The sequence below is a fragment of the Cyclopterus lumpus genome, chromosome 9, assembly GCF_009769545.1.
Source record: "Cyclopterus lumpus isolate fCycLum1 chromosome 9, fCycLum1.pri, whole genome shotgun sequence".
In the NCBI taxonomy this organism is placed as follows: domain Eukaryota; kingdom Metazoa; phylum Chordata; class Actinopteri; order Perciformes; family Cyclopteridae; genus Cyclopterus; species Cyclopterus lumpus.
This window is the reverse complement of record NC_046974.1, coordinates 7675089-7701055: the sequence shown is the minus strand read 5'-3', so window position 1 is coordinate 7701055 and position 25967 is coordinate 7675089. Positions and strand designations below refer to the sequence as shown.

The following is a 25967-nucleotide window of genomic DNA, read 5'->3' as shown; positions in this document are numbered from 1 at the left end:
CGTGCCGATTTCTAAACAATCTGCAAGAATATTGAGGCTTAATTTTGTGACAAGCTGCTTTATTTTAGTGTGTTATATTACACGTGGCATCAGAATCATGGGTCTGTTTCTCGTAATGAACATTGGCCTCCAATTTTCTTTTATCAAAAAGGTGTACTCTAACAAATCGATTTTGTTATTGATGATGCTTTTCATCGCAAATCATTCTCAAGAGGTTCCACATTGGAAGTAAAATTGAAGTATTACACATATTTCAGGTTCATCTCAAGTCGGGTGGAAATAGAATAGCCTGTTGACAGAAGTATTTATCGGACTTGGCTATAGTTTTGTATAAAATACTAACTAATCCAAGGAACATGTCGGGCACACCAACGATTTTACATATGAAGTTCAGTTTACTTGTCATGGTTAGTACTATTAAAACATGCCTGTTAAAACAGTTGTATGTTTTATGAGGCTTTGAAAACTTTGTCAAGTTGAATAAAAACATAACTTATGACATCATAGTGGCGTTATCAGACTTGAGACTTTTTAGTCAGATATTCCACGATGTTTGTCAATCAAAAAGAACAACAAAGACAGATGCTACTCGCCAGTCGCAGAGTTTATTCTTTTAAATATACATAGACTTTTTCCCCATATTAAATACCCCACCACCCTTCCCTCCCACATCATCCCTCCCTCCTCCCATTTCTAATTCTCCACTTTTCCTGCTCCCCCCTCCAGAGAGAAAGCTCGTCCGGCGGAAAAAACACACTCTACTTTGTGCAGCATATTGCTTATTAAGACATTTGCGAAAAAACATAAATTAAAAATACTACAGCTTGTTTATTTTTTTCCTCCATTTTCTGTTACAACATCAGACTGTTCTGAACAGAATCTAAAAAGAAAAAGAAAAAAAGGAATTTGAAAAAAAGGAAACAGCACAGTGTCCCTCAGTCTGACTACATAAAATGAACTGGATTCCCCTGTTTTTCATGACGTGGTACGACCCTCCTAGCTCGAAGTGTAGATAGATGAAATGGTAAGAAGTTAAATGTATCCTTCAACAAGTGTCCTGAGTTTGGTCAAATCATATCAGTGTTTTCTATCATATGTTGAATGATAAAACATCCGATCAAGATGACCGATTCCATTTCAGCCTTCGCTTTCACTAGTGTTTGTGTCTCAGCTCATTTCCTCTCTGCTGGTCAGAAAGTGTGCAAGTGGGGGAGGGGTCATTTTCTTCTCCTCACAATCAGGGACATGCTTTTTGTTTGTGGCCTTTTGTCAAATATGAATTATTGGTCCGATGAGGCGGTTGGCGCTGCAGGCAGAGTGAAGGACAGTGTGATACGGCACTAGAGGAAAATCCAGGTGTTTAAGTCACAAGGCATGCATGTTAACACGGAACTCAGAGAGTCACCACCAGAAGTGTTTCAGCTGTGACATGTGTCATATCTGTGTGTGAGTGTGTGTTTGTGCATTTCTTTTGTTTTGTACAGCCCAAAGTGTAGTAAAAATCCTGCTTTTGACTGCATGTATGCTGAACTGCTCTTATACTATTTTTTCTAAATTATTTTTAATTTTCAATGAATGCCATGTTTGGTTAGTGACATTTTCTCTCACCAATTTCTTTTGACTGTTAAAATTTCAATGGACAATAAATGCATAAAAAGGAGTACATTTACTACAACACTGTATCGTGTGTCTCGCGTGCACGTGGCGTGTCTCATCAAGTCTTGTGTCCATCATTCTAGCAGTCTGTCTGTTTCCGTCCCTCCTCTTTAGGAAGTACAGGAGGGGCTGCAATGGTGTTGGGGAGCGTCAAAGGGTCAAGCAGGGGTCACACGCGGGGGGAGTATTTAGGGTTTCTTGGCACCTCGGTGAAAGATTTCAGCTCATAAGGTATCCCTGTGTCCACTTCGATGGACTTGCGGGAGAATAGCAGCCGGATATCATTGTGCAAGTAGATCTTCCCAGATTTGGAGCTCTGGAATCTGAGAAAGCCAGAACCAAAGAAAAGTGTGAGCAAAACTATGCTAACTATGACTTTCATGTTGTTAGTGTAATCTAATTGTACGTTTCCAGACATTCCGACACAGGCCAGTAATTTTAAGTCAAGTGTTAACAAACCCTATAAAAAAGCAATGCAAACACTTGAAATCTCAGCCATACCTGAGATGTATCAGGTAGCAGAGAATCTTCTTCCTGTCGGGCACTTTGCCCCCTGGAGACGCCCCGTCCTTCCCCTCAACCCCCTCCTCGACAGGCATCAAGAAGATACGGTGGCGCAGGAAGGTCATGTGATTAACGGGCATGTCGCCGAAGTTGTAGGTCACCAGGAACATCTTCACCACAGTTTTGTTGGGATTAAATAAGGTCTGAGAACAGATATCAGACCGAGGTCATTATTTCAAGCAGCAAAAATAAGACAGCTGGCAGTGGATTTAAATTAAGTGTACAAGAGGTTATTTTTTCACATCATATTAAATATACATTGTGGTAACACAAATGAGATATATGCAACCTGGGTTTATTCGAGCAAAGAATAAGATGAGGATGAGAGAAAAGACAAACTTACCACTTGAATGGTCCCTGCTTTGGGTATGCTGTATCCTTTCTTTCCAAGAGGCTCGAGAGATATCACACCCTGTGAGGGAGAGAGACCGAGACCCAGCACTGATTACATGTCCTCAATCACTGCAGTTGCACAATAAATCATTCTTTTGTACACAGCTGTGAACATTAGGATCTGAGTTTAGAAGTAGTGTGCTAAAATCAAACTTTTAGGGAGCAGCAATATGACAGCAGGATTGAGCCACTGAATCACATCAGGTTATGCATGTAAAATCAATTCCTCATAAAAACCACCAAACGCACAGAAAAAAACTAAAATCCTGAATGAAAGCGGACGAATTCTAAAATAACTCCCATCATGCTGTAGTTACAAAGTCAGCTACATTCAATATTGAATGGCACTTTTATACACAACGACCCAGAGTCAACATGAGGACATTTGTTTACACATTAATGCCGGTCGTACCTTGCTAAAGTACTTTGTGATCTCATTTTATATGATTCTGTATCTGATGAATATATAGTATTCATTGCTGAAGAAAAAAAAAGGCTTTCTGATATATGTAAGAAAAGGAAAAACACAGTACATCTTTCTTTTTTTTTTTTAACATCTGGTTCTGAAGAGGCCAAAATCAACCTTGCTGAAGCCAATTCTATATCCGCCAGTGTTTTGGGAAGCTGTTCAGACTTCTGATTTTACATTGTTTGTCTTCTAATGAGTGTATTATTTGCATAATAAAAAACACACTTCCTGCCGTTTGCAATACACAGTGTTGTTTTTGTGCTTGGTTTATCGTTTGTGTACGAGTGACACAACATCTTGCAGAAGACACACACACACACACACACACACAGATACACAGACACACACACACAGACTGACCAGGAAGGGTGAGGGTGCGCTGTGCTCTGAGATGTCGTAGTATGTAACCTGCACCGGCAGGGTCACGTGCTGTGGACAATAAGAGCCGCTAGCACCGATCTCCGCTGTGAAGCCCTCGATCAGGCCTGACGGGGAGAATCGTCCCTTCAGGATGGATTCCTGGATTATACGAGAGAAGAGAGTAGATCGTTGTTAACAGGAGGCTTTTAAAAAAACTCTTTATGTTGTAAAACACAAGTTTCATTAAAGACTTGAGTATTTACTACAGCACTCGGAGTCAAGCTTGGCCAAATAATCAGAAAAAACACTAATGGTTATGCATCTGCAGGCCAACAACAATGTGAGCCAAGAGGAGGCTCTTTTGAAAGCATGAACACATTATTATATTGTTAACTGTTTTTAATGCCAATATGTAATTATCCACTGTCCTAAAATGATTTACATAAAGGAGTAAAGCAAATATCATACATATGATAACTATGTGTGTTTGGCACTCATTTTCTGCATTTCCTGTTAGTCCTTATAATCCTCCGATTAGCTCCACCCCCTCACGTCACGATGGCTTGAACACGAGGCTTAAAGGCAGTCCTCAAACCAATTGGTCGCGTCACGTTGACATGTCCACTTCTTATATTCAGTCTATGCTTGCGTCTCCTGAAGTTATTAAAGTAATGTGTACCTCAAAGTTGCCAAGTAGGGATCTGCTGATGGAAGATGAGGGCCAACTGGAACGTGTGGAGCGGCCGGTGTCTGTGTGTCTGCCGCTGCGCAGCTGCCGACTGAAAATGACCACAAAAAACACACAAAACAGGATGTTGGTTAGTGGTGGTTAAGATTACATTAATGTTGTTAATGTGCCTCTGAATGTTTCTGAATATTCAAGAACAGACACAAAATAAAACCTGTGTGTGTGTGTGTGTGTGTGTGTGTGTGTGTGTGTGTGTGTGTGTGTGTGTTCTTGAACTCTAAGCATGCACACGCTGAAGTTTAAATATTGTTTTCTTAATCAGTATTAGTATCAGTATCTTCATTTTCTTTATCCCTTTTTTTATGTAGTTATTTAATTATATAACTTTGCTGGTAATATAATGGAGCACTCACCTTTTCAGCCGCAGACCACTTTTAAGTCGTCTTCCTGATCGTGTGCAGTCTGTGGGAGTCTGTACAAAGAGAGGACAAAAAAAGAAATTAGAAATTATGAGTCGTTTTTCTTTTTGAACTTCTAGATTTATGTCAGCAGTTAACTAATCACAAATAAGTAACTGGATTGAAATTTAAACAACTAATGTTCTCAATACAGACAAATAAAATACAGTAAGTTATTTGAATAAAGACCAAATGGGCATGTGTTAGTGTTTCTGTGAGAATAATGTAAATGTATAATTGTATATTTCAGGTGTTCTCTTACTTACTGAGCACTGACTTTTGGTTGTGGCGTCACACGCATAAACATTCCCCATTTCCAGGCTGCCGTTCATCTTAAAGGCCACCCAACTGTCAGAAGGTGCGTCAGTACCCAAACCTATGCTACCTACCAGCCATTTGCCCACCGCAAACCTTTCACTCATGGTTAGCTTATTGGCATCAGCCAACCTGTGGTTACACTGGCTCTCTACCGAGCTTGGAGTTCTTTGTCAGCTTGTCGTCTCATCGTCGCACTAGACCAAAACCACGGCGGGCCTTTTAGAATATTCTCCCGTCGCCACTTTCTGTGCCTCTTAAATATATTTTTCCTATCCTTTATTTTCTGAAATATCACCTGTGACAGTTTATCCTTGTTTCTCTTCCTTTCACTTTGCCCTCTGCCCGAAATTTGTGTCCACAAGTCTTTCTTACATCTGTTTCTCTCTGTGCTTCCCACACATACACATACTCTAAACACCTCTAGTCACAATGAGGACACCAATGTATGAAACCCAACTAGTGAAACCTATTGTCACCATTCGCACACTCCCACCCTACAAACACACACACACACACATACACACACACTCACTCAAAGCTCTTTCTGGCCCCCCAATGTTAAAAATGGCCAATTCACTTCCAGAACCATTTGTTTAAAGCAGGATCTATGTACATGTGTGTGTGTGTGTGTGTGTGTGCGCGTGCGCATGCGCGTGCACGTGCACATGCTTCTGTGTGTGTGCACATGTGTATGAGAGACACAGCACACTCATGTGGGGGAACAATAGACCCTCCCTCAATGGGCTTTATTCTCGAGGTACTCAGCCTGTTCCAGCATGGCGTGATAATGAGCTTCCCATCACTTCACTCTTTCACATTTACTCGTTCTCTTAGTTTATTTTAATTGTATTTATGACACAGACTCTTTTCCAGAACTGTCAAGGCTCATAGATGTCTTACCATCAATCACTAACTTTGAACTGCAATTCCTTATTCTGTATTCAAAGCCTCTGCATATGGTAGTCCAAAAGGTTTGGGTCTTAATGCATGGTATTTGCATGCAAATGTAAACATGTGTTTTTTTTGTGTGCTGCCATAAATTCACCTCAAGCTTAATTTTATTTTTTCAAAAGGAGAAAAAAAAACAATATTCCTTAACACTGACTTGCTTCATTCAAGTACGTTAGGATAGGACAAATATTACAATCATAGGAATATTTAGTTCCATCTATATATTTTAGACCGTTGCACTTATAAATTCTGTATCTTCTTTGACTGCAATTTAAGCCAGCTTTGTGTACACAATGTACAGTTTACTCAAAGCTGGCTTGTGAAGTATAGCTACTTGTACACCAAAGAGTGCTACTGTCTGTACAGCTGACATTCGCTATTAGCTAGGATCGTATTTGGAACTCTAGACGGATGCAGTGGTTTTGGTAAATTGAATTACTCAAAAGAAAATGTCGAAGTCAGAAGGATGTTAGTGTGCTGACCTTAGGCTGGTCCCATGCAGAGGGAAGCAGGTGGTTCCAGTAAGGGGCAGCTTTAGCATCAGTGCTGCGACATGAGGCCGTGCCAAGTCCCGGAGCCAACAAGGACAGCCTGCTTCTTTTGGATGTGGAGGGGCCCTCGTCTTCTGAGCAGGACTCCGCTGTGTCGCTCGGGGACAGCAAACGCTTTTTGGCTGGCCAGTGGCCTCCAGAGGATAGACGGTGGCCATTACTGCTTGGAGTTTTCTCCCAGGATGCCAGGCCATTGGAGGATGAGGAGGCAGCCTGGGTGGCACTTCGCTCAGGTGGGGAGGATTCAAGTCCAACTTCCCATTCGGTGGCCTCCCCTGGCTCCTGCAGTTCTGTGTGGTGTGGGGGAGAGAAGGGGCCTGGAGGGCTGGTGGGACTAGCAGGGTTGGGAGTCTCATACATGGACATTTCATATATGTGGGGGCTGGGCTGGCCTCCAGATGAGCCGTTACCACAGCTCTCATTTGCAGGGCTACCTAGTGAGTAGGTGGGTGTGTGGCCCCCGTTAGGTGGCTCCGTCCTGGCTGAGCTACCGAGGGAATGGCCTTGGTCACAGAGATGTCCATGTGGGTCACACATTGGGGGTGATTTGGGTGAGAGTGGAGCAAATACATCAGGAATGGGCCTGTCATGATTGTGCTGAGTTGGGCGTCGAGAGGGGTTGTGGCTTGGTGAGAGGGGTGGAGACCTGGGTGACAGTCCCCCCTCAGTGTCTCTGTGCTCCATCTGTGTGCAAGAGTATACAGAACCAGGCCCACCAGGGCCCATCGCTAACCCCATCCCAACACCTTGAGCTGGGGCTGGCCCACACAGCACCCCTCCCTCCAACGCCTCATTGTCTGTAAAGTCCCCCAGGTGGGGGCGCTTAGGAGTCAATTGTGGCTCCTCTAGCCCCCTTTTCACACCCAACCGGACAGGCCTCTGTTGGGTATCAGTGTGGGTTTCTGTGGAGGTAGAAAAACCCCCCAACTGGGAGAAAATGGAGAGCTGGTAGACCTTTTGGAGGCGCAACTCCTCCTGACCAAAGTGCCTGGGCGCCCCCGGTCTGACACCAGGGTCTAAGCCCTGTGTTAGGGCTGTAGGTGGAGGCAGGTCCCCCTCCTGGGCTGGAAGCTCCAATGGAGCCTTTTTGTGGGCCAACTCTACGTGAATGTGCCGCATGGTTTCACTGCTGGAGGATAAGAGTCTTGACTAACTCGCAACAGGGTCAAGTAGGTCCTCACTAGTGCCAGTAGTCAAAGACAGATGTTTCACAGGAATAGGAAGTCTTACACTTCCTGCTGGGATGCTGTCAAGCAGTGTGAAGTAGGAAGCTGAGCCGCACAGCGCCTGAAAGCAACAAAATACTAAATTACTATTTAGGGGAGAGATTTCAATGAAGAACTCAATAATGACTATATGAGGAAAGAAGACATTCAGTCTTTCTAAGCTATCAACAATGATGTTAGAACATTTAATGATATCGTCAATTTAGGGTATTTGAGTTCTGAACTTGTTTTTGTCCAATCTAGCTAGATCTTTGAATATAATTATTGCATCTCATACAGCATGTCATTTACAGTTAGCAGAGTACTGACTGACATGACATAGACAAACAGCGTGAATCGCATCAAGAAATCCACCATAACCATTATAAACAGCTCACACCACTAGCATCTGGCACATGCTTGATAATGACACTAACGTCAGCCAGTTGTCCCACCCTATTTAGATTTCAGAAGAAATGCAGGACTATATGATACAGAATAATTAAAGCTTGGATATTCAATCCGTTTTTGCTGCTGTCACTATTGTCCCTGAAAAGGAATGGTATGCCTCTGATTGTTGGTTTTGACACACCGCCTTTACACTTTAGGTCTAATTACTATAATGCCATAACTTCACTGAGTCATGGTGTTATCGGAACAATGTGTAGGCTGTAAACCTTTTCTGCCCTGAGAAAATATTCTTGAAGCAAATTCAGAGGGGAAATCATGTACTAATATCTTTAGACATAGTTTGATTGAACATACAATCTAAGCCACACTCAGGACTCTTCAGATTTAAAACAGTATGAAAATACAGCTCTTTAATTGCATTAATGGGCTACGATACATAATGCAACTTAGGCGAGGCATAAACCTAATTTGTCTTCCTTGTAATTGAATGAATAGATTGAGACAATGCCCAAGATCTTCATCTCACCTCTGTGCCCGTCCTTGTCCAATTCTGCCCGTGTGGACAACCTGCATCTGGCACAACATCTGGAGGTTGTGTCTAAAATTGTCTACTAAAGAAATCTGTTTATCTCCATGGCAGCTGCCATGAAACGACGCCAACATCCCAATTTAGGTAATCAGGAAACAGTAAGGACTCCACCGGAAGTGAGCAGAAAAACTACAACCTGGGGAGGAATAAAGAGGTTTGTCGGTGAAAAAGAAAATACAATCAATCTACACCATGGTGAAAGTTAATTGTATGTATTTTTTTTTTCACTGATAAATCCCGACAATATTCAACAAGAAATATATTGTTGAATATGCATCCAAGGCGTGGATTCATACCATGGATGAATTTCCAAGAATAGGTTTGGATTCATTTTACTCAGAAGTTACAAGCAACTTGGCAATGCAACCAGTTTGCCAATACACATTAATTACATTATGTTTGTTTGTTCAATAAGGCCTGAAGGCTAAAGCGTACCTCATGGGCAGAGTGTCAGTAATGCAGGAAGATATTGAGGGGAAATGTCCCTGAACTGGAATTGGAAATAACTCTATTGGGGCTCCCTCTGTGGTTGGCTGATAGCCAGACACACCCTCCTTCATCCCCTGAGCGTGGGGTGTGGCACTTCTGTGGCATCATGACAGGGTCATCCGACCCAGAATTCCTGAGAAAAAAGAAAGATGTAGAAAAGAATGTAATCAGTGGGCAGTTAGTTTAACTTTACCACAAACTCATCCTGAAAACTCACACACACACATTCAAAATGACACCAAAAAGAGCGACAGAAACACACATACGTCCTCATACCTGCGCCTACTTGAGCAGAAATGCACTGTAGCAGACAGGGCAAGTTAGGAAGTCAATATTTAAGTCTGTTACTGAACTTGAGAAGAACACAATGGCAAATCAATCAAATAATAATAATAATCTCTAGTCATCTAGGTACTCAACAAGTCTGACTGACTGAGGGAGAAATATAACTCTCATTCTCCGTTATTTGAAATGTTTAGTACAAAAACCCAAACACTTTGGGTTGATGAGCAAACACGGAGGAGCTCGTGGAACAGAGAGTTGATGTTTCCAGTTCAAGTTTGGCACCAAATGGTGAAGCGGGCTGTTGCCCGACCCACTTGGACCAGAACTTGGGAATGTGGGGTGGGTTGGGGGTGGTGTCGTCACAGTGAGCAGTCGCCGTGGCAACCGGTAGCCCAAGGATAACGGCTCCTTTGTGCTCGATCACAAAGAGGGAGAAAGAGGAAAAGAGCTAGAGAGAGAGAGAGAGAGGGGGGCAAAGATGCTTCTCCAAGAAAATATCCATCAAAATGGCTGTTCACCATGAGGTGCGTAAAGCCAGCCAAACATTTTAACACACTGAAATAAAGACCTGTGTTCTGGTAACTTAAAGTAGGCAAACATGTATTTGATTGACTTCATCCAACGCTTGAAATGTAAATTGTGGCAATTGGAGGAGTTTTGAAAATAGCCAAGAAAGGTAATCTTACTAACACCCTGCTGGCGCCCATATAAAGCAGTAGAGAAGAGAGTTAGTCGGTACCCAGTCAGACCTGCATCACAGCACCCCGTTACTTCACTTTCTAGTATTTCTTTTTGAATCATCATGCCGAGATTCATAATCTACACAGAAGTGATGACACTCGCCGAAAGATCAAACAAAAAGGAAAGAAAAAAATGGGGAGAAAAAGGAAATGTAGATGAGTTGTTCAAAAGCTATTTTCCTCTCATCTGAAACACACCTGAAATGAATCCACTGATGCAACTGGGAGGGACGTTTAATTAAAAAAAAACAGAATTCCTCCATAGATATGTAATGCTTAAATTAGCAGCTGCATTGCTTACCTAGCTGCACTCTAGCTGACCCGAAGCAAATGTTTAAATCACTTTTCTGAAAACCAGTGTTTAAATGAGCATGTATTGTTTTTCAGATCTTTCTTTATCAAATTCTCTATTCTGTAAGTGGGAATACAGTCTTCAACTTCAACAAGACGGGAGGGTCATCTGTCAAAGAGGACACAAGAAGGAGAGCGAAAAGAGAGGGAGTAAAGAGAGACTGACCCTTCCCCTTTTAAATCATAATCTGATTATACTCAACTGCAGTATATTATCAGGTAAGATGCTTACCTATCACTGCAAACAAAGAGTCGTATGGGGTCGATGTCAGGAGGGAAGCCTTTGTCTCCTGTAATTATTCACATGACATATGCAGTGACACACACGGTCACAAGGAAAACCCAGCCTGGGCAGCCAATAGTGTAACAACCCAAGAGAGTAGGTAGGTCTAGGTTAAAAAATGTTAACCGAACACCACAGTGTTACACACCTAGTATTGTAACATTAATGGCCCACTCGTGGTTTATTGCCAGGACATTTGGAAGACAAATGCTGTAAAGCAGACATCTCTCGGTGTGGTGAGACACGCTCTAGCAAAACCAAAACTGTCAGACGGGGGTTAACCTACTGTATATTAACACAATACAAGGAATCCCCTCCTCTTGTTTACCCCCCCCCCCCCCACAAATTCAGGTGGAGTCCCTACAGTGAGTGCCATGGGGCGGACACTGAGTGGGGGATGGGGAATGAATGGGAGAAGAGTCAGCATTGAGTATTAATAGTCACTGCATATGCCATAGCTCCCTGGGAGAACCCAGAGGCTCTGTGCTAGTTCCCACTTGATTTCTTACCCGGTTTTGAACTAGTTGAGCAGGAGGCTGGCAGAGGCTTCCCAGCCCTTTTCAGGCTTCATCCAGAAGCTAACAGAGGAGGGAGGGGGGAAACTATGGCCTCGCCCCAAGAAAAGGCTTCAGAATGCTGCGCTTGTGTGCCAGCTCAGACTTGAAAACTTAAGAACTCTATTACTGCATCGCTAAACATTGACGTGCTTTTAATACACTCGCCCCTCCCCCTTAAACAATGTTCTCATAGACACATCTAAATCTACGTGTACAATCTGAAGGGCACAACCTGCGCACACTTAGTGTGCGTTTAAAAAAAAAAAACACCTGTACTTTACCTGTAATAGTCTACGTATAAAACTATTGCAAAGCAATTTTTTACCACTTCAGTGAACCACTTCCACCGATGTGGTCACACACACACACAATTAAAGTCGTTACGTGTTCCTTGATAGAACCGTGCAGACATGAAGATTTCTCCGTCATTGGCAGAACAGGCACAATCTCAAAGTGACATCTACAGCATCTGTGAAAGTGGCCCAGCAAGCATTTATCAGAATGAGACGGGGCAAAGGTGGAAATGGTGTGATGACAGATACAAGAATGAGAAATGCCTGACCAGAGGGTGTCGTGGACAAGAGGTTCAGACCGGGCCAGTTGAGGAAGTCTAAACTACTGCTCCACAACTCTTTTCTTATTCTTTACTTAATACATATTGGTGGCCTGATGATCTTTGAAGAATACACTGGGATCAGACAGAGTTTGATGAAATGTTCCCAAAAATGCCAATGTTTCTGAAATTAACTCGGTTAGGTCATTGTCTCTTAACGTTTAGTTTTCTTTTAACTTGTCTTGTTCTGTGTTTTTTGTTTGTAACTATTGTGTTTCCTGTCTTGGCCAGGTCACCCTCGAAAAAGAGATTTTTAATCTCAATGGGATTTGATGGCACTTAATAATAATAAAATGGAGTTTACTTATAACACAACCCGAGACATTCTCCAGAAAATGACTGATGTATTCTTGTTCTTAGTCTTATATAGTGTGGCTGACACCGCCTTTGCCCTTTTGAGCTCTTCCTCCGTTTCCTTTGATGTCTCAATATTTATTAATTAAACCCAGTAAATCACAGGTGTGTCCCTTTTCCTGTCATGGGGGTGTGGGTTATGTTTGTGTGGTTGCTAATGTGTGTATTGCATGTATCATGGTCAGCTTTATCTCTCTAGTGGGAGGTGAAGGTCTTTTCCTGATGCCGCCTCGCATAACATAACTCTTTTTATCCCAGCGCAGCTGTTCTTATCTTAGTGGCCTTCGCTTGCCTTTTCCATGAGAGCCTTACCATACACCTGCTATGCCTCTGTAGCAGTAATGCCAGCCTCACCACGCACCTGTTACGCCTCTTCATTAGCTTTTTTTCTACAAGAGACTTTGATCCTTATGCAGGCAAACAGGCTTTATGTTAACCCATTCACACTAGTTATGCAGTGTTTTAGATACATATTTAAACAAATGGACATAATCGATGGTGCTATTATGGTAATTCACACTCCCACAAGAGACACACCTAGACAGGGAGTGAGAGAGCAAGCATTTAGCTACTCACACACACACACACACACAAAAAGGGATTACATAAATACATCATCTTAAGAGTCAGTGGCCACAGCTCCTAACTTTGTTTACAATCTTCATGTGCCAAAAATTACATTCACTGCATAATTCAGATCTAATATTAAATGTCAGTTCATTGCCTGGCTGGATAATTGCTCACAACTTGGTTATATATACCATGGACACTAATAGTTCACATTTTAATGCCTCCCATATTCTTCAATTCAGAGGCAGACAGCCTTCAGAGAAACACTGGGCACTGATGCAATGCCAAAGGAGTCAAAACCCAAGGTTGTTCGCCTGTGCTTGTGTTTATAGTGTTCCTCTTAAAACACATAAAAACAAACCTAAACAAGGGCAAGATCCTGTTGAACTATAAAACATGCCCAAATACCCCCTTATAAGAGAAAATGTGGCTTCTGGAAGGGATTCATTCTCCACCATGTTATAGACTAAATATAATTATTTGTCTTCAAACAATGACATAAGGTCATCATCTTGAATGGGCAGTCTTATCTCTAGCTGCACTCTACCCTCCTTGTGTCCTTAGTCCCTCCCCCCCTTTACTCCCAGCCTTCAACAGAGAGGTGTGATAACATCAGCATGAAGTTAGGAGCCCCCCCAAACACCCTGATTGCACCATCAACTTTTAGCAGAACCCGCCCAAGCTACTCCCAGGCCTTTGCTGTGCCTGGAGGCTGATACACACACACACACACACACACACACACACACAGTGCCCATTCTCTGACACAAGAAAGTTGCTACAATCACCTGTTGATTCAATCACATCATCCATCTAGAGGATGACAATCGGAGGTCAGTGTGAAGAAGGGGATGGAATGACAGCAGGCTGTGAGAGTGAGTGTGTGTGTGTTCGTGCGAGAGAGAGAGAGAGAGAGAGAGAGAGAGAGAGAGAGAGAGAGAGAGAGAGAAAGAGAGAGAGACAGTCAGAGTGAGTTTGAGTATTACACAAAGACAGGAAGCATCGATGACCGAGCCGAAAGTGACAGGAGACTGTCTGTCTGTCTGCCTGCCTGCCTTTCATGTGGCCATTTTAGGAGATGTTGAGTCACCAGAGCCCAGCTGACAATATGACAGGAGAAACATTATTACACTTGGCTTGACAGCAGGATAACGTGTGGCACTCACCCTCTTATAAAGATGATTTACTCTCTGCCTCTCTCCACCCTTCCTCTGTTTAGTTTGGTGGCTGGAGGGGTAACTCTGCCTGCCTTTTCTTTCTGTCCTCCTCTTTTTTCTTCTATTTCCACTGGGTCGACTCTCCGGTTTGTCGTCTCTCTTTGCTTCCTTCCTCCTGAATAGGTGGTGTTGAGAAAGGCAGAGATTCTCTCTCTCTCTCTCTCTCTCTCTCTCTCTCTCTCTCTCTCTCTCTCTCTCTCTCTCTCTCTCTCTCTCTCTCTCTCTCTCTCTCTCTCTCTCTCTCTCTCTCTCTCTCTCTCTCTCTCTCTCTCTCTCTCTCTCTCTCTCTCTCTCTCTCTCTCTCTCTCTCTCTCTCCTCGGTCACAGGCATATCAAAAACTCATCAACAACCCGCACCCATCTCACTCTTTGCCTCCCATTCCTTTTCTCTCTCGCAAGCCCACCCCCTGCCTTCTTTCTTCCTTTCTCTCAAAATATCCTGAATGCTAAACCCACCTCACATGCTCGAATTCCTCCTCTCCTCTTCTCCCATTCCTCCTCCTCTCCTCTCTTCCTCTATCAATTCCCCCTCTCTCTCTCTCTCTCTCTCTCTCTCTCTCTCTCTCTCTCTCTCTCTCTCTCTCTCTCTCTCTCTCTCTCTCTCTCTCTCTCTCTCTCTCTCTCTCTCTCTCTCTCTCTCTCTCTCTCTCTCTCTCTCTCTCTCTCTCTCTCTCTCTCTCTCTCTCTCTCTCTCTCTCTGTTTTCTTTCTGTCGTTTCCTCTCAGCTGATAGAGCAAGGCGTGCTTTGCTCACTCAGCAGTGAAGGCATACAGCGGAAAGTAGGGGGGGGGGGGGGGGTCGACAGCTGATTGGCTGGAGAAAAGGGGGGTCAGCTGTAGTGGCTGAGTTCCTGATTGGTATGTGTGGGGGGGGTGGGGGGGGGGGGTAAGACCCCGCCCACCTGCTCCTGCAGAAGTAGAGAACGAGACCAAAGACCAATTTCCCCAAACAAATCTCCGTGTTGTGTGTTACATGTGTGTGCCCTTGACAGCTTCATGCATGTTGTGTGTGCAGTTTTTAATTTGTGTAATCTCTCCCCATAGTGTGCCACTGCCAGCCCCCCCCCCCCCCCCCCCCCCCCCCCCAGTGTGGTTGTGTGTCTGTTAATTAAAGAACATTTTAACAAAAGGAGGTGAAAGCCTCAGTGACTAAAGATGCAAACAGCTGTGCAGTCTTGTTCGCTCACACACAAAGACACACTGTGTGTAGCGTGGAATAGTACACAGCGTCTACAAGCACAAAGGCACAAGGCTTATCTGCTGCTAGTGCATGAAGTGCATGTGAAAAAGTTTATCAGCTGAGGACCAGGAGCAGCCCTCAGCTGCCTGTGTGTGTGTGTGTGTGTGTGTGTGTGTGTGTGTGTGTGTGTGTGTGTGTGTGTGTGTGTGTGTGTGTGTGTGTGTGTGTATTTTGCCATCTGTGAGCTAATACGGAACAGCATGTTGACTGGGCAAAAGCTATTTCTAAAGGAGTGATGTGGTTAAAGTACACACAGTGTGCGCAACGGTTATGTGTCAAGATCTCACCACACACACACACACACACACACACACACCGTGGGTGGAGAATACACAAGTCAAAAGCACTGTGCATAAAACATACCTGAAGCTGTCAAGACCACATTTTTATTACTCAACTGTGCCCCGGCCCTCTAGTTACAGACACAAACACACAACTACCCGATGCTTTATTTTTCAGGAACCACCACGAGACATAAAGACTATCAAATACGTTTGTCTCACATGTCTCAGTCATTGTCTTTACCTGATCCTCATCTATCTCCTTCTCACTGTTCTATCCCCTTCTGCTGCTGAAGAGAACGTGCCTCAAGTTTTGTGGAGCTTTTCCCCAACCAAATCAAGGTTCTCAGATGAGAGGGTATGTGTGCAGATTCTAAAACTCTTCAAGTTTGATGTCTGATTTGGGGTTATTTAAAGTGACGTAACTTGAATAGTTGCGTAATTCTAACTCCTCTTAACATTAGTCGAGTTATCACAAAATAAGTACAGTTCCTCGTGTAATAAAGAAAACTATCTTGCTAAAATATGTCACACCTGTCACGTTGATTCTGAACAGTTGAGGTTTGTAAAACAACACTCGGCTTTAGGTACCTCCAAATATAGCGATGTGGGGACAGGGGAGGGAGGGGAAGAGAGGTAGTAAGGTAAAATACATAAAAATAGAGGAAAATAAACAAAGTAAAATGAGGCAAGAAGACTGTAAAAACTGTAATGATGGGGTCTTTCTACTCTTAAGAAGCAGTTATTTGGGATTTTTTTTTCAGCACACTCAAATACACCTCTGTCCCTTTAAGAGCCCATGTTGCTTTCCATATTTTGGAAAAAAGGGTGTGTCTTCTTTATGATGAGTTATTCCATTCAAGGGCACTTTTGGGTACAGCTGTAGAGAAAGAAGCGTCACACACACACGCACACGCACTGATGCAATCCCGACTCGAGAACAGTGTTTGTTTTGATGTCTAGATCTCGACGTTGGGGTTGAATTCTCAGCCACGGCATGTGAAACGCTGCGTTACACAGACACACACTCATGTCTCGTTTGTCTGAGGCCCTCAAAGTGACACCAGCTGTGTTGTAGATAGTCACAGCCCTTCAAGAAACTGAAGAGCTTCTATCGGACTAGCCCAAAACTTACTTGAGTAAATAATTTAGTCAAAGAAAAAAAAAAAGAAAAAAAAGGCTAATTCACCCTCCTTCTTGAGGAGGGAGAGAACAAAAGGAGGAGAGGGAAGAGGTGAGGTGGAGGAAGGGTGGGAAAGGAAAGTGTGTGTCGGAAGGAGCGTGATATTGAAGCACTGGTTCGTTGACTTGCTGCCTCAGATCCATTATAATTTTGTGATGCAATGTGTCTGGTTTTACTGTAACTGTAATTAGAATACTGTGATAAAGTAGAAATATTGTAGGAAGGCCGATGTTCACAGTGACAACCATCAGTGTGTGAAATTAACTTTGCGGCCCCATTTGGCCTGCCAGTGTCAAGCATAAATTAAAGCCACTTTAAAACATTTAAAAACGAGTAGAACACATGGCTTTCTCACTTACAGTCTTCATTTATTCATTTTCTATTTCTAGCAGCCTCAGTTATTACGTGTCACTACATGTTAATAACTTAACTGCTTTCTATTTTCTACATTTCAACCCTTCTTTCGCTGCAGGTCAGTGTGTCTTGACAACTTTATTTCCGCAGGTAACAACCTTCAAAAGTAGGACAGGACCTCTGAATAACATGCTCTCCTGCCAGTTTGACCGCTATAACCACACCCACAACTTTACCATCAACAGATAGCCAGTTCCTGCAGGTCGCTTAATGTTTACATTTCCAGAGCGCTGTAACAATCCTGTGAGATGAACTCTCTCTGGAAAGGGTATGTTTGACCAGCTGCCTGATGATAAATAAGATCACAAAGCGGAAAAGAGGCTTTCATGTACAATTATTTAAGTTTACAGCCAAATTTACTACCAAGTGACTATAAGTGTCAATTGATATAATGGGTTCAGGTTAAATTTAGGAGTGGGGTTTAGGTTTAAAGTGAACACATGCAGTAAATAGACATTGCTGACCACAGACTCTTTGGAGGTCCATTTTAAACACCGGACTGTCCAAATAAAGCATTCCTCAAATAACTTCTGTTTGTTTTGCCATAACCAAATATGCCAATATGTCAATCCACATCTGCAATCATTCCCACCATTCATGACTACTGCTAGTATTACACTTTCTCACGCAGAGGATGAAAGTTTGGTGTAATCAAATTAATTCCATTCAATACCAGTCCATCACGACTTTTTTTTTACTGCTTTCTTTTGAATGTCTTTCAGTGTCTGGTCAGAAACAATTGGTTATGGTTTGCTCACTTTTGCTGTGGGAGGATGGGAGTAAAATGATAGAAACAATTAAGTAATGGTTGATATGCACAAGGAGTGCAATGGGAAGAAATGCAGAGATGGTCTTGGTCTTGGTGACAGGCTCTGAGGATGGAATGTTCCAGAGAAACATGTTAGCCTAGTAGTCGAGGACAGGAAATAAAGCCCCATCCCTCTCTCCACCTCTCCTCCCTTCCCTCTCACTCCTCACTCTCTCACCCTGAATTCAGCTGCCTGCCTTTCTTTACCTCACTCTCCGTGTCTGTATGTTTATTCCTCTCGCCTCTTCTCTGGGCCTTTTTCTGTCCTTCTTACTTCAGTTTAAATCAATTCCTTTTTTTCTTTTTTTAGCATGCTTGGGGAACTCGCACAGCATGGGGGTGTTGCACCACTCAGACTGGTAGCGGCTGAATGAGGTCCACCCTGCCATCTGGGCACTGAAATGAAAAGATCCCTTTCTTTGCTATGTAGCTCACCAATTCCTAACCAGGGCATGTTTTAATCATTTAACCAGCCGACACAACTGATGAGTTGTTACTACGATGGAGAAGATTACAATAGCAGTTAGAACTCACTCACTTGTATCAACGTTTGTAGGTGAGATCATTTCACAACAGCAGAATGAATGGAGGGCACAAAGCACAAGCTTTGTACATGCAATGTTTATAGACACACACACACACACACACACACACAGAGAGAGAGAGAGAGCGGCTCATCCATGTTGGTCTGGCGGGGGTGTTCCAGGGTCACGGGCGGAGAGAGGTCTGGCTAGGGTTAATCCTGAGATCAGTCCAACACACACACAGAGGCGTGTGCTCGCTAAGCAGCAAGAGTTGCTGCTCTGTGTTTGAGCCCCATGGCAGTGCAAATAGGCAACTAGACATAACACGATACCTAAATAAATCACGAGCAACCTAAATAATACCTTTCAGTGTAATGTCGACACGCTTTTCTGCAGTAAAATATGATGCTGACTCTTTGAGCAAATGTGCCATCCAAGCAGCACACATACAACTACAATTTATAGGCTATAACCGTCACAGCTGGTATATCTTGTCTTCCAAAATGCACCATGATCCCTCATGATCAGTATAAAAAGCACTGACGGCCTGTTTACCTCAATATGGCATCAATATAACAATAAAACTACTCATACAATGATGCTGGAGGACTAGTTGATCACACGGGACTAATCTTGTAAGATAGCTGGTCACCGGAGACGCAACAGTGTATTGGTCATAATTTAACATTGTATAATGGGTTATTTATTTAGCCCATCTGTGGTCTGCTTCTCAACAGTATCGTGACACTGATGGGGCCCTCTGCTTGTTACATCAGGCCACAAACAAAAAGGGATCTTGCCAAGGACTCGCAAGACACTCGCAGTTTGGACAAAAAAATGATTGTTTCCTGGCTCTGATGAGACACACCAGGCCTACAAGCACACACACACCACAGACACACACCACAGACACACACATTTACAGCGTACAAACGCACCACATCCGTGAGTATAGAAATAAAAAGGTACGGATATGCACTGATGATAAACAAGATGCTTCAGGACTCCACTTCTTTAGGCCGACAAAACAAAACAAGCAAACACACACCGACGGGCGCACGTACAGTACATCCCCGTACTCCTTGAAGGTGTACGCCACGGCTTTAAAACTCTTTGGGTACTAATGCTTTCAGGCCAGCAGGAAATACATTGTGTGTGTTCTTTGTTATTAGGAATAACACGGCTGGGCAACTAACTGTTTCAGCTGAAGGAAATAATACACTGCAAATATCAATGAAAAGAAAGGCACTCTGTCCAGTTTGGATCACACCCTCAAGGTCTTTACTTCTGTTTTTTTTTTTTTTTTTTCAATCTGAAACATACAAATCCAGTTGTGAAATTAAATGAATAATACATTTCCAAGTGTGGGTATCACAGTTATTAAACAAGGAACAATTCTGCCTAAAAGTCCATTTAAGTGCCAAATGATACATGCAAAGGCTGTAACCTGTCACACTCAGCCTTTACCAGATGGAGAGAATAAAAGCAGCACAAATAGAAGAGAGTTGTTTGATGCTGGGCAAGGGAAATTAAACTAATGACAACGTACTGGAGAGTAATGGACAAGGGGCAAGACAAGGCCGAGAGGGAGAGGGGCAGAGAGGGAACAGGTCTTAGCTCGATAAGCTCTGTGTTGACCTATATAATGCACAGAAATACATCAGCCTTCCAACATCTACTCATTGATTCTGGGGTTGTATGGAAACACTTTCAACAGACAAATGGCTCACAGGTCAGTTTGGTCATTGAGACACTGCTTCCAACGAAGGCTGCAAGAAATGATTGATTAATCTGTCAATTATTTGAAAAAGAAAGACAAACAAAATCTCCCAGAGCTCCAGGTGACATGTTCAAATAGTTAGTTTCATCAACCAAAAGTCCTGACATGTATTCAGTTTAAAATGATATCACATGGTTTAAAGAAAGGCTAATCCTCTCAGTTGAGAAGCTTGAACAAGTCCCTTTGCAACTAACAATCATTTTCATTATCGGTTAATCCGGCAATCATTTGCTTGAGTCGTCTATTCATGGTTTAATTACATAGAACGGAGCGAAATATTTCACAACTCCCGAGGTTATGTCATCCAACAGTTTGTTTACCATCACTTTCAACACTTGAAAACCTAAAACTATTCAATATCAAGCAAGAAAGAGAGCAAATCCTCACAAATGAGAAGCTGGAACCAGATTATTTCTCTGATCACCGACTAATCAATAACGTTTGTCATCTTTGCTTCATAAATGTTGTGTCCTGCCATGCAGCAAAGTTAAATACCGGCAGAGATGAAAACTCTCACATACCCAGGGTGTAGAGACGTGGATACAACAGCGCGTTGTCTCTCAGGGTGTAATGTCAAACCATGTTGACTTATTTAGCAGGTGGTACTGTCACCTTGCTATCCTCCTCTCGCTCCCTGGACTTCTATTGTCAGCTGTGCTTGAGTAAAGTTGAGCAGGCTTCTGCTATACATAGAGCTACCAAACACCCAGAACAAAAGATGGAGCTCTTGACACAAGAGACAATTCCAGATTTGATGCTGGTTTTGCTGCCATTTATGAAACATGAGAAACATTTTTAAAAAGTACTGGATACTAGATGTGTTTTTTTTGTTGTTGCTGTTAGCTTTTAGCCAGTTGTCAATATTTCCATTCTGCAGGTATTCATGGTGCACTGATCCAAAAACACAATTTGTGGTGCAGCGTTTTCGAAATAAAAACGTTTAAATGATGAGTTTGTGGGTCACGCTTTCCAATGAGACGCTACATCAAAATTCAACCCTGGCTGAAGTGTGCAGTTTGAGACACTTCGATTGGACTTAGAAATAGCACACTGATTTCCTCAAATCAATTAAATCCTTAAGTGTACTGCTTAGGTCACAACCTCATTATGTTTCCTCTATCATTCCAGTATTGCATTGTTGTGTCAATAGACGTTGACCTTCAACCACATTTAAAATAGTCTCCCAATACGCACTTATTCCAAGCATCCTTGAATTCTTCGACAGGCACTGAAGGGTTTAAGGACTAACGAGTTAATTTCATTGACAGACAGTTGGGTGGACAAACTGACCTTCACTGGTAGGCCTGAAGCTGTGGTTTAGCTAGTGTGTATGTGTAAGGCCCACGGTGAGGGTTTCAAGGTTAAAGTGGTAACTGTCAAAGCAACAAGTGCTATTTAAAAAAAAATAAAAAATTGATTCCGATAATGACTTTATCAGCATTGTGCATAAGTGACAACCAGACAAATGTATTTGACCTTCTGTGTTTTTAGTAAGAGGACATTTGGTTATCATTGAAAGGTGTGAATCCAAGCAAACACACACATTTACACACTATTGCCCTTTTGACCTGTCCTTTTGGTAGTTATATCTTTTATCTCGAGCTGCCTCTGCTCTGTCCCTGGGCTACACAAGGTATCTTGTACAAACATCATCCCTCTGATTGGTTCTCTATTGCAGCAATTCTCAAACCAAGGACTGGGACCATTGATGGGGTCATGAGGTTATGTAAAACCTTTAAAACATCTCGTAGTGCCATATACTACCTTTAATCTGTGTGATGGACGTTACAATCTTTAAACAATACTTACTATTTTTTGCTACTGGGCCACAAACAATGGATTGAACACATAAAGGGGCATGTGAATAGGAATATAATTAATAATAATTAATTTTATTATAGGACAGGAGAGACATTGGTCTGTGTGAGTCCACTAATCTAATCAGCAGTAGTTCTTTGTGATTGCTGATTGGTTATGAATTTGAAAGAAACATGTAGTGATTTCTCTCTTTGTTATCTTACCCTTAAAACTAACACTTAATGACTAAATAGATATTTATTTACGAGAGATAATTTAGCTCTCATAAGGATGCAATATACATGACATGCATGCACAAACACACAAGAGAGATCAATATAGCCCAGAGCAGTGTTGACTACTGGATCTAACCCACATAATCATCTGTAATCTCTGACATCAAATCCTGCAGAGACACATTGGCAGGCTGACAACAAGCCTTCATCAGCTCAAAGCGTTTAATAGCCAAAACCAACTTTCCACGCATACAGAGCACTGCCAGGGTCAGACGCTGAAAAGGAGACCGTGAACCGTACCCACTGAGTCAGAGAGCCATAGGAGGTATGGAGGGTATATTTCATTCTAACATTGGTTCGGTGCACAGAGGACCACGGGCTAAATGGTGTCCCTTAACTTGGACTCATTATTGTTACTGATTATCTGATGAACTCAATAAAATGGTATACTGTAGCTGAACTACAGGTAGGGCAAGAAGAGACCGTTTTTGACAGCGGCTGTAACATTGTTGGTCTGGGCCTAATCTAATTCGACAGAATCAGAAGAAACTGTATTACAAGCCTCAAGTAAGCGGCATGTTAACCATAATACTCTAAATAGCCTAACTAGGTACTCATGGCTCCTTATATTACCATGAGAAAACACATGGCTGCTCATGACTACACTCTTGCTTAACTTAATCTAACTAGCTGGGCAGGATGCATAGAAGCATACAATGTATTTTTTAAGGGTGATTATATTAGTAGTTATATATTGTTAAGTTAGCAAACAGACCAGTCATGGCTGAGGATTAGTGGCGTTGTTTGCCTTTCATGCTAAAAGAAATGTGTTTGATCACTCCCTCCCTTCTTTTGATGTGAGAGAATGTTCTAGGATTCTTTGTCTAACCTAAATAGACTGAATTAATTTCCCCAGTGTGCTTTAGAATTTGGAAACTTAAGTCCCACAGTGATCCTTCATGGGACAAGCCCAGACCCAGGCCAGCTAAACATAATGCACCTCGCCTTCATGGTTGATTATAGCAAAGATCTGTGTGACGTCACACTCAGCTGAGGACAAAGCCCACTGGTTTCTACCAGACAGAGAGGTGGGGGGCTGGCTGTCAGAGCAACGCAAGGACAAGCAAGGGAGAGAGACAAATGTGGAGTTATTGCAGATGGAGTTGCTGCAGCAATGTTTTTGTGTTTGCGTGTGTGTGGTGTGTGCAAAAATCTTCTATTTACACATGTGAGACAGCTAATGGATTCCAATATGCACGTGTTCTGTATGGTGAGTGTGACTGCATACAGTTGTGCCTAATGTGTATGTCAATGCCATCCTGCCCTGCTTGTAGGGATAATGAGAGGCAGTGCATTGCAGCTCAGCATAATGACACTGTAATAACTGGCTCTATACACTTTATGTATTTTGTATACACTGTAACCAGGCTTTAGTGCCAATATCAAGACTCACTTTACTGCATGATGCAATGCAACTCCCAAATGCAATCCAAGGGAACTACGCCCACTGCATTCAGTGCTATCCCCTCTCCTGTAACAGTGGTCATCATCACTTAATCCGCTGAGTTATAGACATAATCTCACAGATATATATATATATATATATATATATATATATATATATATATATATATATATATATATATATATATATATATATATGGCAGTGCTGGTTGATCCCTCCATGTGCACAAAGGAAGGCATGAGTGTGCATTTATAAAAATCCAATATTTACACATGGATTTATAATTAACACAAACCCATAATGGTGATAAATACATCAGGTTTCTATCACTTTGTCCCTAACCACCGCAAACTGCATGCGCACACACACATACGCACACACACACGCACATACACACAAAGAAAGACTGAGGCAGACAAAGCAGGGAACGCCCCCTGCACCCTGCAAGCTACTGTCAGGTCATCAACTGGATTAGGCTGGATTCCTATCATTCTTTGCTCTGATTAATGAAGAACATGATGACTCTGACAGCATGCACGCTCAGAGTGCTAACATTTAACTGCAAGCATCAAGGAATCATACAATAAACAACATATATACATTTTTCTCCTCCAATTTCCATCCATTATTAAAGTGCACACAATTGTAGAAGATGAAGAGATAGCTAGCAAGTCAAATGTCTAGATCTTGAAGGCTACTCACCTAAAAATAAAAGTAGACTGCGGAGGAAAAACACAGCCTGGCAGCTTGAACTGACGCGTCCTTCTCGTTCGGGAGTTTGGCCTTTTTTTCTTTATCTCTCGTACTGACTGCTGCGTTGTCGCATACCAGTTAGCTAAGGGCAAAAACCGACTTCGATGCAAAAAGCCGTTCGCAACCTTAGCCGGGTGTCTGATAGTTAAAATAATCGTATAGATTCAGTCTCACCCTCCCACTCTTTCTTGCCACATAGCTCGCTTTCTGTCTGACCACGTCCCTTCCTCTCTGTGCCTGTCTTTTTTTTTGTGCTCGCAGCTGTTTTCGTTGTTTCAACCAGCCTGAAAATGTCTCCTGTCCCTTTAAACGACAACGTTTCCGGTGTTTGCTCGGTAATATATAGGAGGCGGGGCTTCACGGCCAGCTGAGCGCCTGTCATTTAAGCGATTGGCCGCTTATTTTTCTGTAAACCAATCAGGATGTAGGGATTCGTCCTTCTTTAAATCATGCAGATGTATTCAAACATCCGGCCCCGTGATTGGACTATGACATATTTTAAGAAACGCCCAGTACACGTGCTTTTTCTCTCCTCCCATTCTTTAGTGCAAAGGGTGACTTGTGCTGGAGCGCAGACTTTCAATAGATCCATCCAAATAGATCCGTTACAGAAAAATACAACCAACTATGATCTGATATCAAAGCAACATCTTTGTACACTCACACAGCACTGACATCAAAATCTGTTAATTACAGTTTATTGCAACAGTTAAGCTCGCAGTACAGACGGTAACCCCATTTTTTCCCCCATATCGTTGTGAATCAGCCACAGCCGTGTAAGAACAGCTAAGAATAGATCAGCTACACGTTGTAGTCCCAGATTGCCTCGCAGCTGCACTGAGCTCCACGCCCATCCACCCAGAGCACACTGGGGCCTGATTATACCTTGTGGAGAGAAGGAGGTCTGTACAGATAAAAGAAAGGCCGACTGAGCTCAGGAGTGGAATATGTACTTAATTCACTGCTCTTAGCCACCTCTCCGTGTTGTACACACAGCAATAGTCATCGCAAAATTACTCGAATTGTTTTTTTTATCCTGCGTCGGTTATGCTCAATTACACATTGCAGGAGATTTGAACCACACCATTACACCGAGTGTCAGCGTTCCTACACACCACTGAAAGCTTTCTTCATTTCAATAATTAAGCCTTTCCATTAATCCTCAGTGGAACATGATCTTTAAGGGGAAATGAAAGCTCATCATTTGGTAGCACAAGTTCGCTGCAAAAACGGGATGTTTTTTTGTTGAGGTCGTCAACCACTGACCACTTCTGTGTATTGCAATTTAAGATTGGTTTGCAGAGTTTTTTGACAGGTCAGAATTTCGATGACTTTCTTTGCCGTATATGGACAAATATCCTTAAAATGGATAATACATTTAACCAAGTTATCTGAATGCTGGCAACTGGCCTCAA

The 25967-nt window shown here is 42.6% G+C and overlaps 1 protein-coding gene across 5 annotated transcripts; it reads right to left on the bottom strand.

Moving 5' to 3' along the window:
- Positions 1 to 808: 808 nt before the first annotated feature.
- Positions 809 to 24863, bottom strand: LOC117736219 (protein FAM214B). Of its 5 annotated transcripts, XM_034541396.1 has the most exons (11): positions 14022 to 14274; positions 10711 to 10768; positions 9049 to 9235; positions 8551 to 8749; positions 6340 to 7695; positions 4544 to 4602; positions 4122 to 4221; positions 3443 to 3601; positions 2564 to 2632; positions 2158 to 2363; positions 809 to 1979 (listed from the first exon to the last, which is right to left on the bottom strand). In XM_034541396.1, exons 5-11 carry the CDS (start codon positions 7525 to 7527, stop codon positions 1826 to 1828), a joined length of 1935 nt encoding a protein of 644 aa, XP_034397287.1. In that variant the 5' UTR covers positions 7528 to 7695; positions 8551 to 8749; positions 9049 to 9235; positions 10711 to 10768; positions 14022 to 14274; the 3' UTR covers positions 809 to 1825. The 5 variants fall into 5 exon arrangements, with proteins under 5 accessions (XP_034397287.1, XP_034397286.1, XP_034397288.1 ...); XM_034541395.1 differs by lacking the exons at positions 10711 to 10768; positions 14022 to 14274 and adding an exon at positions 24502 to 24863; XM_034541397.1 differs by lacking the exons at positions 10711 to 10768; positions 14022 to 14274 and adding an exon at positions 14529 to 14578.
- Positions 24864 to 25967: the final 1104 nt, after the last annotated feature.

What these genes read in the sequence shown, in the direction of transcription:
- LOC117736219 (XM_034541395.1), bottom strand. Translation starts at nt 7,527, where the DNA reads ATGCGGCACATTCACGTAGAGTTGGCCCACAAAAAGGCTCCATTGGAG. An exon ending in AGTGGTCTGCGGCTGAAAAG is followed by an intron (nt 4,222 to 4,543) that starts GTGAGTGCTCCA and finishes GGTCATTTTCAG; the next exon opens with TCGGCAGCTGCGCAGCGGCA. An exon ending in CCCTACTTGGCAACTTTGAG is followed by an intron (nt 3,602 to 4,121) that starts GTACACATTACT and finishes CGTATAATCCAG; the next exon opens with GAATCCATCCTGAAGGGACG.